The sequence below is a fragment of the Convolutriloba macropyga genome, chromosome 8 (genome assembly GCF_964194025.1).
Source record: "Convolutriloba macropyga chromosome 8, txConMacr16.3, whole genome shotgun sequence".
Lineage (NCBI taxonomy): Eukaryota > Metazoa > Xenacoelomorpha > Acoela > Convolutidae > Convolutriloba > Convolutriloba macropyga.
The window spans coordinates 20,749,793-20,762,017 of NC_134475.1; the positions used below are offsets into that span (position 1 = coordinate 20,749,793).

Here is a 12,225-nt window from a genome sequence, read left to right on the forward strand (position 1 = left end):
ACGCACGTGTCAGACTGGAACAAGAAGAAAAACGCGAAGCAATAAAAGCATCAGCACAAGCAGCACAACAGTCAAATACACCAAGTAGAGAGACAAAACTAGATCAAGTTACAGCAAGTATAGCAAAATATTCAGGGAAAAAGCCCAGCAGTTCAGCAAACAAACCAGTAACTAGATCTCAATCAAAAAAATCTTCACCAGGCTCATCTAATCAAAATTTAAACCATTTTAGTCAAGAAATAAATGCAACATATCTAAGTTCACCAACAGATATCTTATACTCTCCACACTCTTTTGCACACTGTATATCAGCAGACCTTGCAATGGCAAAGGGATTAGCCCGACAAGTCAAAAGCTGGTACCCAGCAGCCCCAAGTGCAATTAGACTTAGATACCCACCAGATATTGGCTCAGTTTTAATCTACTTCGACCCCATTTCCGAACGTTATATCTTCAGTTTAGTTACAAAATTTAGATACTACCACAAACCCACATATGAATCCGTATTAGCAAGTCTCTATGAACTGAGAGAAATAGTAATAAATGCAGGAATTTCACACTTAAGTCTTCCAAAACTCGCCAGTGGCTATGATAAATTGGATTTTAACATCATATTTGAGCTTATATGTCAAGTCTTCGACCCTCTACCCATAACCATCTATATCCTTTAGCATGTACAGACCCAGTACAGTCTAGCAGTACCCTTCATTTGGCCCAAAAGCCCAACAAGCCCGAGAAACTTAGCCCTAAAGCCCAAAAATCGCCAAAAATTCGAAAAATTTTGACCTCAAGTCCTAGTCATTTTGTTATATCTCCAGAACTACTTGTCTGAACCTGGATTAACCTATTGTTCTGAAAAGCCCTTATCCAGTAGAAGCGATTCCAGCTATTATTGACCCCATTTGACCCGTTCTAAGTACCAAAAACTTAGCCTGAAATTGACCCTTCTGAAAATCCTAGGTTCACTTCAGAAAAATAGTAATAAAATTGTGAAAGATGCCCCGATCATCCCAAATTTTTGCGCTGCAGCATTTTTCAAGCCGAGGAACCGACATGCAAATTTTGAAGCGATTTGGAGAACTTTAAAAATCGAGTGACGCTGGAGCCCTCAATTTTTGACACTTTTCGAATCCGCGCGAATTCAATGATAACTCCCACAAAAAACCTCCAATTGACCCATTTTATTGCCCTAGATCATCCTACTGCTCACGCTTGACACCCCAGTACCCAAAAATCCCGCCAAAAATCAATAAAAGTTGAGTTATGACAAAAATACCGAACCCTACCAAAATGCGTTAAAATTGATAAAAATGTAGTGTAAATTATACCCCATAAATATGCCAAAAACTGTCCCAAATGCCTCCAGCAGCTATTCCCAGCTGCCACCTACTTGGTACAAACTCAAACAACCATAAAAACCCAATATTTCTTCCAAGTATATGTTGAAAAATGACGAAAAAAACCAAAATTGCGCTTTGCTTCAATCCTCGGCTTCGAAAATTTTGTCATTTTATTCTCCACCTGACCCAATAAAAGCCACCTATACGCCCTACAACCCTAGTGCAACCCCCCACTAGCCTTGTAGTACCCTAAAAACCAGTCCCAGCTCATCCCAGTATCAACCATGAAGACTTAAAACCAAATAAGCTCTGAAATCGCGAAAATTTTGTCAGGAAAAATTCAGTTATTTCCAGCTAGAGTCAACATTATTCACTTCTGACAGCAATTAACCATACCATCAGCACGCCCACATCTATTGCTCTCAGAATATGCACTCCCAGCCCCCTAGTGCCAATACAAGCTGAGAAAAGACTGCCAAAATAACGAAAATCACAAAAATTTAAGTGTAATTTCCAGAAAAAGTGATCAAAAATGCATCTTAATACCCGAATATGCCCAATTTTATTGATAATTCAGTTAGCCCTACTCATTAGCAGTCCAAACATAGCAATATCAATCATTCTGAACAAGTTTTTTATAGCCTTATAGCCAATAACTTTTCCCCTATCTTAGCCTTTTCAAAAAACCCAGGTTCACTGCAGCAAAAACGTTATAACTCGTGAAAAATAGTTGAAACTGCCCAAATTTTTGCGCTGCAGGGTTTTTTGAGCCGATAAAGCGATTCACCAATTTTCAGCTCAATCGAAGCATTTTAAAAATTGAGTGACGCTGGGCCCCTCAATTTTGGAGACTTTTTGAAAATTTACACAAGTTCATAAAATCCGAAATATTGATCGAAAACCTGATATTATTAGCTTAAACATCCGCAGGCTAAAGCTCTACACGCCCATATCAAAAATATTGAAAATTGTTAAGTAAAATGTTGAAATAATAGTAAAAAACTGAAGCCTACCAGACTCTTCTCAAATTCGCCAAAATAGAGCCAGATTTAGACCAGAAAAATAGTATCAAATAGCCGAATTATGAGCCCATATCCAATATTCAGTCTCCCTAGTAGTTGTCTAAGCCTAACAAACCCATACAATCGCATAGAAATTTATAAATGTTGAAAAAAATGAAAAAATCGAAAATTGCACATATCTGATCAAATTTAGCACAAAATTCTAAAGTGAAAAACTCCACATAATAAAGTCAAATCATGCACCAAACTGCACCAATAGTTGCTACCAACATAGTACTCACTAGTATGACCCACAATTACTGTCAAAAATCAATTATCTTCAATCTATGTCAACTTATGCATAAAACATGATGCTTCACAAGTAAAAATCTAGTAAATATCAGAAAAACACAGATATCAGTACTAACAGTTAGCACCTGATTTAGGCCACTAGAGAATCACCAGACCGATACATGTCTCGAAGAAGCTCAATTAGTGGAAAAATCATGCCTGAAAATTAGCATTTTGGACGTAAAAATCAATGTTCTGACCCGATAAATAGCTTCAAACCCTATAATTCACTAATATACATTAGTAACAAGCACAGACAGTACCATTTTAACCATTCAATACCGTTAATGTATGAACAGTGACGACTTATTCAGACCGAAATTTCATGATTCAAAAATAGCCAGGTTCGGATCACAAAAACAATCATAACTTTGCGAAAAATGCTCAAATTGCGCCAAATTTTTGCGCTGCAGCGTTTTTTGAGCCCCTGAAGCGGCCTACCAATTTTGAGCCCGATTGGAGCAATTTAAAAATGAGTGACGCTGGAGCCCTCAATTTTTCGCATTTTTCGGTTTTTCATACATTAGTCAAAAAGTTGACCAAAAAGTGCCCAAAAACCTGAATTTATAGCATAGTTGTTCCCCACCGATGCCTACTAAGTGGGCTAAGCCAAAAAATTTGCCCAAAATTCAGTAAAAATTGAATAATTCACATATATGCAACACCAGCCCTGATGCGGAAAAATGGCCAAAATTACGAAAAAATTACATGTGAAAATTAGTACCAAATACTCTTCTAAACCAGTTCAAATTACACACAAGTGCTGCTAACAACCAGAATAAGCATCTAGAACCATTAGAACCAGTCCATGATCAATAATTTACAAGTAAATTAAAGTTAATGCTCAAAAATCAAAAAAGTCGTTATGTCACCAGAATTTCACTTTCATAAATATGTCATTATAAAGTCACACAGTGTAATTAAAATATTACCACATGCTCACACACTTCACAGCTCCTAGTTACAACAGTAAAAACCAACTGTCAAAGCTACAATTGCCAAATAATAAGTAAAAACTCACCTATAGATGAAACTAAACTACATGATGAATACAATTGCACCGACACTAGTCAATTCTCATCGGCGCTATCCTCAGCTACGGTACCACCACCACTAGTACTCTGACCGGACTGACCCCTTGTCCTAGTAGAACGAGTCACGTACCGCTCAGCGTCGTCCAACCTGTTTAAATGTCATTATAATGAACAAAAAGTCTCAAAATTATATGAAAAACACGATAAATCTTCACAAAAACAGCTAAATACTCACTTTGGAAAGTCTACGATTGGCTCACAATGGTACCGATACTCATTGTCGATGAATTTCCCGATGCACTGGATCAATACAGCAGGAGAGGTCGTTTTAGCATTGATAGAATGCCTGTAACACACCCAGCCGCCCCCATTTCCTCAGTATACTGCCAATAGATATTGACGTTGCATCCGAGGAAATAAGCCATACCGACAAACTAAACAGCAAAACCTTAAATAGTATCTACCTACACATGCGCGTACCAGAATCACCAAGTATTGAAACAAACTTTACCCAGAACTCGGCCAACGACCCATTATCTTCACTCTCAGCAATCTCATACTCCGACACAAAGTACCCTAACTGGTCCTTTACAAGTTCAGAGAACCCAGGCGAACGCATCTTGGCCACAATATCCAAGCGTAGAGCGCGAACATTATGCTTGGGAACCTTCTTGTCTGTAGCACACCGAACAAATGTGAATTACAGTAATAAACTTACTGAAAATTGCGATAAAATACAACAAATACCTGACTTCCGACTAGTTAAAGTGTATTACAGAGCACTGAGAGCACACAGACCGCCAACTTCGGCCCTCACACCAGCCACACCAAGCAACTTTGGAGTTTTAAATGACACTACGTCCACATACTCAGCATAAATGTCATTGTAAAACTCGTACCCCAATTCTGCACACAAGTTTGCACGAAGATTTGCACGGAAAAAAGTGCACTGCACCTCTTTGCCGTGCATCTTCTTCACGAAACATGGCACACATTCACGACTAGCTCTAAACAATAGGCATACACCACTTCACAACTACTAATACATGTAACAAACTAAAGAAAACCAAATAAAAATATAAATAAATATAAACATATGCAATTACCTTTCAACAGCGGCTTGCAATCCCCCCATTGAACGTGGAAAGAAGAACCCAGCAGCTTTCAGGCGATCGACTTGTGACCTCACACGAGTAATGTGCTTTGCAGAAGCACTGAACCCGACATGAAGCGAAGCCAACTCCTGAGACACCATCTGCTGAGTTGGAATTTCCTTCTCCTGAACTTGCATCTCGCTGCCCACCTTCACTTCCACTTTGTACATCAACACCTCACGATTCACGACCAACTCCGAAGTCCCCACATTCTTTATCCTCAGTACCATATGTTCTGCTTTGTCCCGATAAGCTCATCGCTCCTCAGATGTCCGAACAAATGATGGATACATCCATTCAGACTGAGACAACGTCTTGCTTCGCAAGAAAGTCAGAAAATCCTCATACTGGGCAACATCCATGATTCACAATAACTATCTGAAAGTTTAAAAATTGAGTCACGCTAGTTATTAAGCAAGCAGAAAACTAAAGTGTTAAGTCAAAAATGAACAATCACAGGAATGAAAACACACAAACAGAACAAATTATGCAATAAATGCCAAGGACGTTTAAATACCATGCTATAACGACCGCTAATAGTTAATAACACATGCCGCAAAACACACAACAACGCTCTGAACACACAATTACACCCTTCACTAGCATTCACTTATTTACTACGCCTCACTAACTCTTCCTTTATCCCCTACTTATATCCTCAATTCCTCTCACAAAAACAAGTCTTGATATATACTAATTACTATGATATTACTAGCACCTTATTAATTATTAGTAGCACCAAGTATATAAGTCAGTATATTAGGATATATAACATCAAACTACAACTAAACATATACAACTAAAAGTCAGTTAATAAGTTAAATAAATAAATAAAAATAACTAGTTAAACTGCCGTCTCCTCCATCTCAACTCCTCCCTCATCTTCCTGATCTTCAAGCTCTTCCCTCTCCCTCCTTCTTCCCACACATCTTCCCCTCCTTCTCCTTCTCCACATCCCAACAATCCCGAATAATAAGAATAATAATATGAATACTAATAATAATATTGAGTCCCAGTCCCATCCATCTCCTCCATCTTCAAAGCTATTAACTACTGCTGTACTATTATTGATATTACACTCTGGGTGCCGCAAACGAGACCAGTGAACCTAGTTCCTTGATACATACCTGGTCCCGTTGCCGCAGCACCCCAGAGTGATATTATTCGGGCCGACAGTAATATTAAAGCACGTACTGACAAACAAATAATCTGAAAAACTCGAAAAAACATGTAAAGACTGCAAAATTTGACTCCCCCCAACCACTATCCCCATCATCACACACCCATCATTCAACCAAATAACCACAATTCAACATGGCTAAACACCATATTTAGTAGTAATATCAAACATACACATCAACACACATGATCACAAAATAAAGTACACCTGAAATGAACAAACATCGGTAAACAAGTGCCATATTGAGAAAACTAGAACTAGAAGCCTGAGTACATGAACAAATAAACACCGGAAGACCAAAGAGAACCAGTTGAAACACTCAGAAGAGCCACATCAGTAGAAGATTGTCCTGAAACATAGTTGATATTATTGAAATATGAAAATGATACTCACAATTGTGTTGAATCTCGTACTTTTCGGCCCCACCTTTGAGAATCTGATTAACACAGAAGCAGCTCTGGATAAAGGAATCATCTTCCATAAGGAAGGAAAGATCCTAATTACCGAAAAGTTCATTAACGTGGAATTTTTAGTACCATTTCCTCGTTATAATTTCACGATCAGACAACAAGTAGAGACTCTACTTAATGAACTCTCCAAAAAGTGGATCACGCAATCAGAGTTTTGCAACCTGACATACAGCACTACATATCGGAATCAAACAGACGCCTTCAATGTTGATTGGCTTTACACCAAGATACTCAATGAAACAATAGAAGCCGAAATTGAAGTCCTTAAATTACGCAACGAGACTGAAAAACTCCCTACCAGAGTCGAAGAAGACCCGCACAATCGACAAAAACGAGCCGCCCCGCTTGCAATCGCGGCCGCAGTCGCTGGAATTGGACTTTTCGGTCCAGGAATAGCAATGAGCAGCGGAGGATGCGGTGGAATCACAGGAGTTTTCGGATCTTGTCAGCGAACGTCTCAAAACGCTGAAAATATCGATCGATTAGCTAACAGTTTCAATAGCCTCAACGACTATGTCATGGAAATCAGTGCACAAACCGATGAGAAATTTTTCCTAGTTGCTGACGAACTTGCAAAAGTTTACAAAGTTCAAAACGAAATGCAAGAAAACCAGAACAGAAACTGGAAACTAGTAGAGGAACAGTTTGCAATTATAGATCACAATCTGAACGCAATAGCAACCTGTATGGAAATCCAATTATCACAGCAACGATTGAATTTCAACTTTGACACAGCAGCTTCATTACTTCTTACTCTTTACGCAGATATCAAAAGTTATAGAGCAGCCTTAGATTCCTTTCGAATTAATGTTATAAATGCCATTCCTACGTTACTTGACAAACGCCTTCCAATCTCTTTAGTACCTCGTAAATCTTTGATAAAGATCCTTGATTCAGTCCATGATAGCCAAAAGAACGCCCCAGATCGTCTAACTTTGGCAATACCCATGACTGACATACTTTCGTACTACGATGCGAAATTAGTACAAGAGATTTCGACAGTTGAAGACGGACTTTTACTGACACTAGCCATTCCCCTAGCCTCTAGCCAGACAGTGTTCGAAGTTTATCGTGCAAAAGTAATCCCTATGCCTCAGAAGGACTCCGTAGACGCCTTAAGATATGTAATAGATGGAGAATACTTAGCAATCTCAGAAGGACAGATGGAAACCACAGTATTGACGAAAGCTCAGTATGACAACTGCCTTGGATCGCCGCGATACCGAATCTGTCAGGAGACAATGGAAACCCACCTTGGATTCTCCTCGTGTCTAGCAACCCTCAAGTTTCACCACACAATCTCAGCATTGAAAGTATGTGATACAGAGAAGGTTGTGTTACCCAACCCAGAACGAGCACAGAACCTTGGATACGGAATTTGGCTCCTAACATCAGCTTCAAGTGATTATACCCTTAGTGAGATTGGTACGGATGAAAATGGCCGACACATCAATGTTCCTCATAAAGGTTGTAACATCTGTTTAATCACATTAAAATGTGGACATACAATGTTCAGTGACCACATTAAAATTCGAGCTGATTTACAAAGTTGTCAGTACCTTCCAGCAACGAGAATTAATGTAAAATTACGAGATCCACTTGCGCATTTCATTGACTCATTACCTAACATAAACGACCTTCCGAAATATGATTCCAGTACTGAAGCAAACCTCGATTTATTGAAGAAAGTTAAAACCGAATTTATTTACTCGAATAGAAAGTTATCAACAGAGTCACTAGATGCTATAGCAAAGCCAATTACCACTTGAATGAAGTCATTTAAACCAGCACTAATTGACAAACTTGAATCTTACGTACCGATCAAACTTTCTCTTTCTTTAACCATCATTGTTTTTATCGGAAACCTAGCTTTACATATTCTTTTCATGTTCTTATTCCATAAAGTAGCTTTTGTACGACGAATGGTACCAAATTTCATGAAGCTTAACGGAAACAATGTACCGCTATACCCAGTAGTTTCCGTACCTAAACATCTGAAAGCAGAAGTAGTCACAACTCTAGCCAAACAACTAAAGCAACCGCCAACAGTCATCTCTCCAGAAGAACTTGGAACCCTCAAACGACAACGACGAAATTCCATGCCTGCAACTTCTACCATATCACTCAACACCATGGACCGATTTAACACAGACGACGAACTGGACAACCAAGCTCAACCCCCAGAGGAGAGTATGCTTTAAGCTCTTGAAAGTCTTATATAGTTCGACAAGTATTATTCTTTTAGCAGTTAAAATATCCCTTCATTCATTAAGTTCTATAAATCAGTGCTTTATAAGTTCAAACTAGTACTCCAATCCACAACATAAACCAGTGCTTTAAATCATCCATTCAGTTCGACCATATGTGTTTTCCCAACACCAAGTTTAGAGCCATTATTCAAAGAAATAACCATGATTATTTTCAGTGCTAATTCAATGTCTCCTCTTAATCTTAACTTTAAACTTATGTCTTCACTCTTTACTCTAAAATTAGCGCAATTTCACATCTTTTATGTTCCTTCAAAGCTCTTAACCTTGTCTTAACTTTCCTCACTTTAATCTTTATCTCAATTTGTCTCAACTTAAACTTTGTTTCTCTTAACTTCATTAATTGTCTAACTTAAATGCTTTCGTTCCTAAACACTTTTCTAAGAAAACATAAATTGGGTGGCTCCAACAAAAATATGTTTATATTATTATACTCGTGCAGATTATATGTTTTATAGAAAAACTGTAAAAACCCAGTTCCTTCTCAAAATTTTCATGGAAAATTTTCATAAAGTCGGGTAGTGTCACGCCCCTATTTCGTCCCTTATAGTTACGTGATGATTTTCCTTCAAATATCCATAAATAAGTGCTATAATTTAGTTCATATTCAGTTAGTTTCAAGGCTATATATAGCCAGTATTTCCATCTAGGCCTGTAACCCCTAATTTGTTTATGTTTATGAAAAACAACCGCAGATTGACAGTTTAACTAGCAAACACTTCAAGTGCCTAAAAGCCTCAATATTTACTTTTTTGAGTTTCTTGATGATAAATTCACATAATCAGTAAATAACTTCATGAGAGATTTTGTACTTGGTGAAGTAATTATTCTGATAAAGTAGGTGCTAATACGGAATTGTATATGTACTGAACAAACACCAAGAGACGTACAAAAGCCGGAAATCGTCCTACTTGAAAATCAGTAAATATTTACGAAGGACCAATACAACTGAAGGCACAGTCCTGCGGAACCCACTATCAGCAGAACACCGGACAACCAGCCTGAAGATCAGTTGGCCAGTTACTCTTAAACCTGATAAAACTTCTTACTAATGTTATTGATTAATTCTCGCCTAATTAATTAAAGATTGAACTGGAAATTCTCTTGAAAAACTCCCAAGTTTGATAGACTTTGTTAAAGTAGAAACTTAGGCTAACAGGACTCAAAATACAAGGCAAACTAGTGGATATATCACGCATCCGAACCGCTCAATAAAAGGCTATTACTAGCTAATTTTATTCAAAATATATCTGCTAAAAATCGTACTGTGAAACATCAAAATAAGTCCTTGTAAAATGGCAATTATTCAAGTTAATTACTCCTCATATAAACCACAATAACACCACGAGGAACACTATTAAAAATCAGTGCGTAACAATTACCAAACCATGATGTAGGAGAAATCAACAGTATTTGGTCGAGATAAGAATTAAGTTATTTAATTACACTTTTTCACTGAATAACTACAATCCAGGCAGTTTTGTAACAATTGTTAAAATCTTATTACGACTGCTACGGTCAGGTTAATAAAGTGTTGTTTTTTTCTGCTATTTTAATTGCTTCTTTCTGCGATGTTGGTTCAGGATCAGATGGAAATAATGCGGGATCGATTTTATCAGGTTATAAGAGAACCGCGTTTCAAATTCGGAGTTTATTTTTCGATTGAACTCGGATTCCGAAATCAGATTTTACGACTGAACTCAAAAATTATTCAGGCTGAAACATCACGTCGAAAGATTTTTTTTGTTTTAGTGCTGGCAAGATTAAATCTGAGCCGGGAATTGTTGTGAAGGTAGTCAAAGGCGAGGCAGGCGCAGATCAGCTGACGAGCAGGGCTGCTGAAGCTAAAACAGAAGGAGCGGTTAGTGTAACACACGAAGGAAAAGTGGCATTATAATTGATAATGATGTTCTGTTTATGGATAACTGGGCTGTGGGTGTTAATAACCACGTTAGCTACACAGCAGGCTACTACTGAGTTTGTTTTTTCTGCGGAAAAACTAAAATTTGTGATAACTACAAACTTTGATTATTTTGCGTGATCGCTGTTTGAATTATCCAGGTTAGTTTCATTGATTGAAGTTATTCTTGTGGTTGAAAACTAATAAAAGATCGTAGCATCAGATAAGTACATGTAATTATCATCCTCGAGTACGCTAGAGAAGCAAGCAGACGGTATAAATGTAGCATTTTTGCAGCTAACCTATCAGAATGTTAAAGATTTGGGAGTCTCTATTGTGATGGGTTGATAGCCCTGCATCTCACCAACCACATTTCCCCATTTTTTAAAATTGGATGTGAACACTGATATGAATAGCGTTTGGCCAAAAATACAAATTTTTATTTGCTCTCTGAAGCAATTATTGTAAACTTGTTGGTCTTTTTTATGCAAAATTTTTGCTTGACCGTTGCTCTTTTTTTCTGGAGCTTTCTTTGATTTCTCAAGTGACTTTCACGCTTCTTTCATTTGATTACTGACTATTTGCTCTTGAACGAAGTTCATAGCAATTATTGTAAACATGTTGGTCTTTTTTATGCAAATTTTTCGCTTGACATTTCGCGCTTTTCTTTTAGAACATTCTTTGACTTCTCAGTTGACTTTTTCATGCTTTCGTTTTTGAGTGATCTCTATTACTCTCACTCTTGTTGGTAAGATAAAGTTGCAGCATAGCAATAGTAAGGGTCAAATAGCAGAGTCGGTTATGTACATGTTTATAAAGCGGGAGGTCAATGGTTCGAATCCCGGTGGGGGTCAAATGTTCCTGCACCCGCCTGTCGTTCGAGAGCAATTCCCCCGGCATAAGTTGGTTTATATTCTCAATTGCTCTGATTGCTTGTTGCTAATACAAAAGCGATTGTGAGCGGCTAGGGATCAAAGCCGTTGTAGCTTAGTGGTTCAGACTTCTACCCTGGATACCGCGGGTGCTAACCCCTCAGATGGTGGAGATTTTGCACCCTTAAAATTTAGGCTTCTCCCCTCTAACTTAATTGCCCTCGCCTGTCGTTTGAGAGCAGTTCATCCAACCTTAGTCGGTTTGTTTAATTGATTTCGAACGAAGTTCGTAGCAATTATTGTAAACGTGTTGGGCTTTTTTAATGCAAATTTTTTGCTTGATTGTTTTTGCGCTTTTCTTCTAGAACATTCTTTGGCTTCTCCAGTGACTTTTTCACGCTTTCGTTCTTCATTTTTGAGTGATATCTATTGCTCTCACTCCGAAGTAAAGTTTGTTGCTAAAATAAAGTTGATTGCGTCATAGCAAGAAGAAGGGCCTAATAACCGAATGGGCAGTGCTTCTGGTACGGGATCGGGAGGTCCATGGTTCCAATCCTGGCGTGGCATTTTTTTGCACCCATAAAGAAAAATGTATCTAGGCTACAACCCCTGGCCTGTTATTCGAGAGCAATTTTTCCAACATTAGTCGTTTCTTT

The 12,225-nt window shown here is 38.1% G+C and overlaps 1 protein-coding gene across 2 annotated transcripts in view; it reads left to right on the top strand.

Annotated features, from left to right (window-relative positions):
- LOC142344571 (putative H/ACA ribonucleoprotein complex subunit 4) overlaps positions 1-12,225 on the top strand; it is a 556,150-nt gene that overhangs the window by 536,837 nt on the left and 7,088 nt on the right. For both annotated transcript variants that reach the window (XM_075396347.1, XM_075396348.1), the window contains exon 10: positions 10,550-10,658. In XM_075396347.1, coding sequence (XP_075252462.1) covers positions 10,550-10,658 — 109 coding nt within the window. The remainder of the gene's footprint in view (positions 1-10,549; positions 10,659-12,225) is intronic.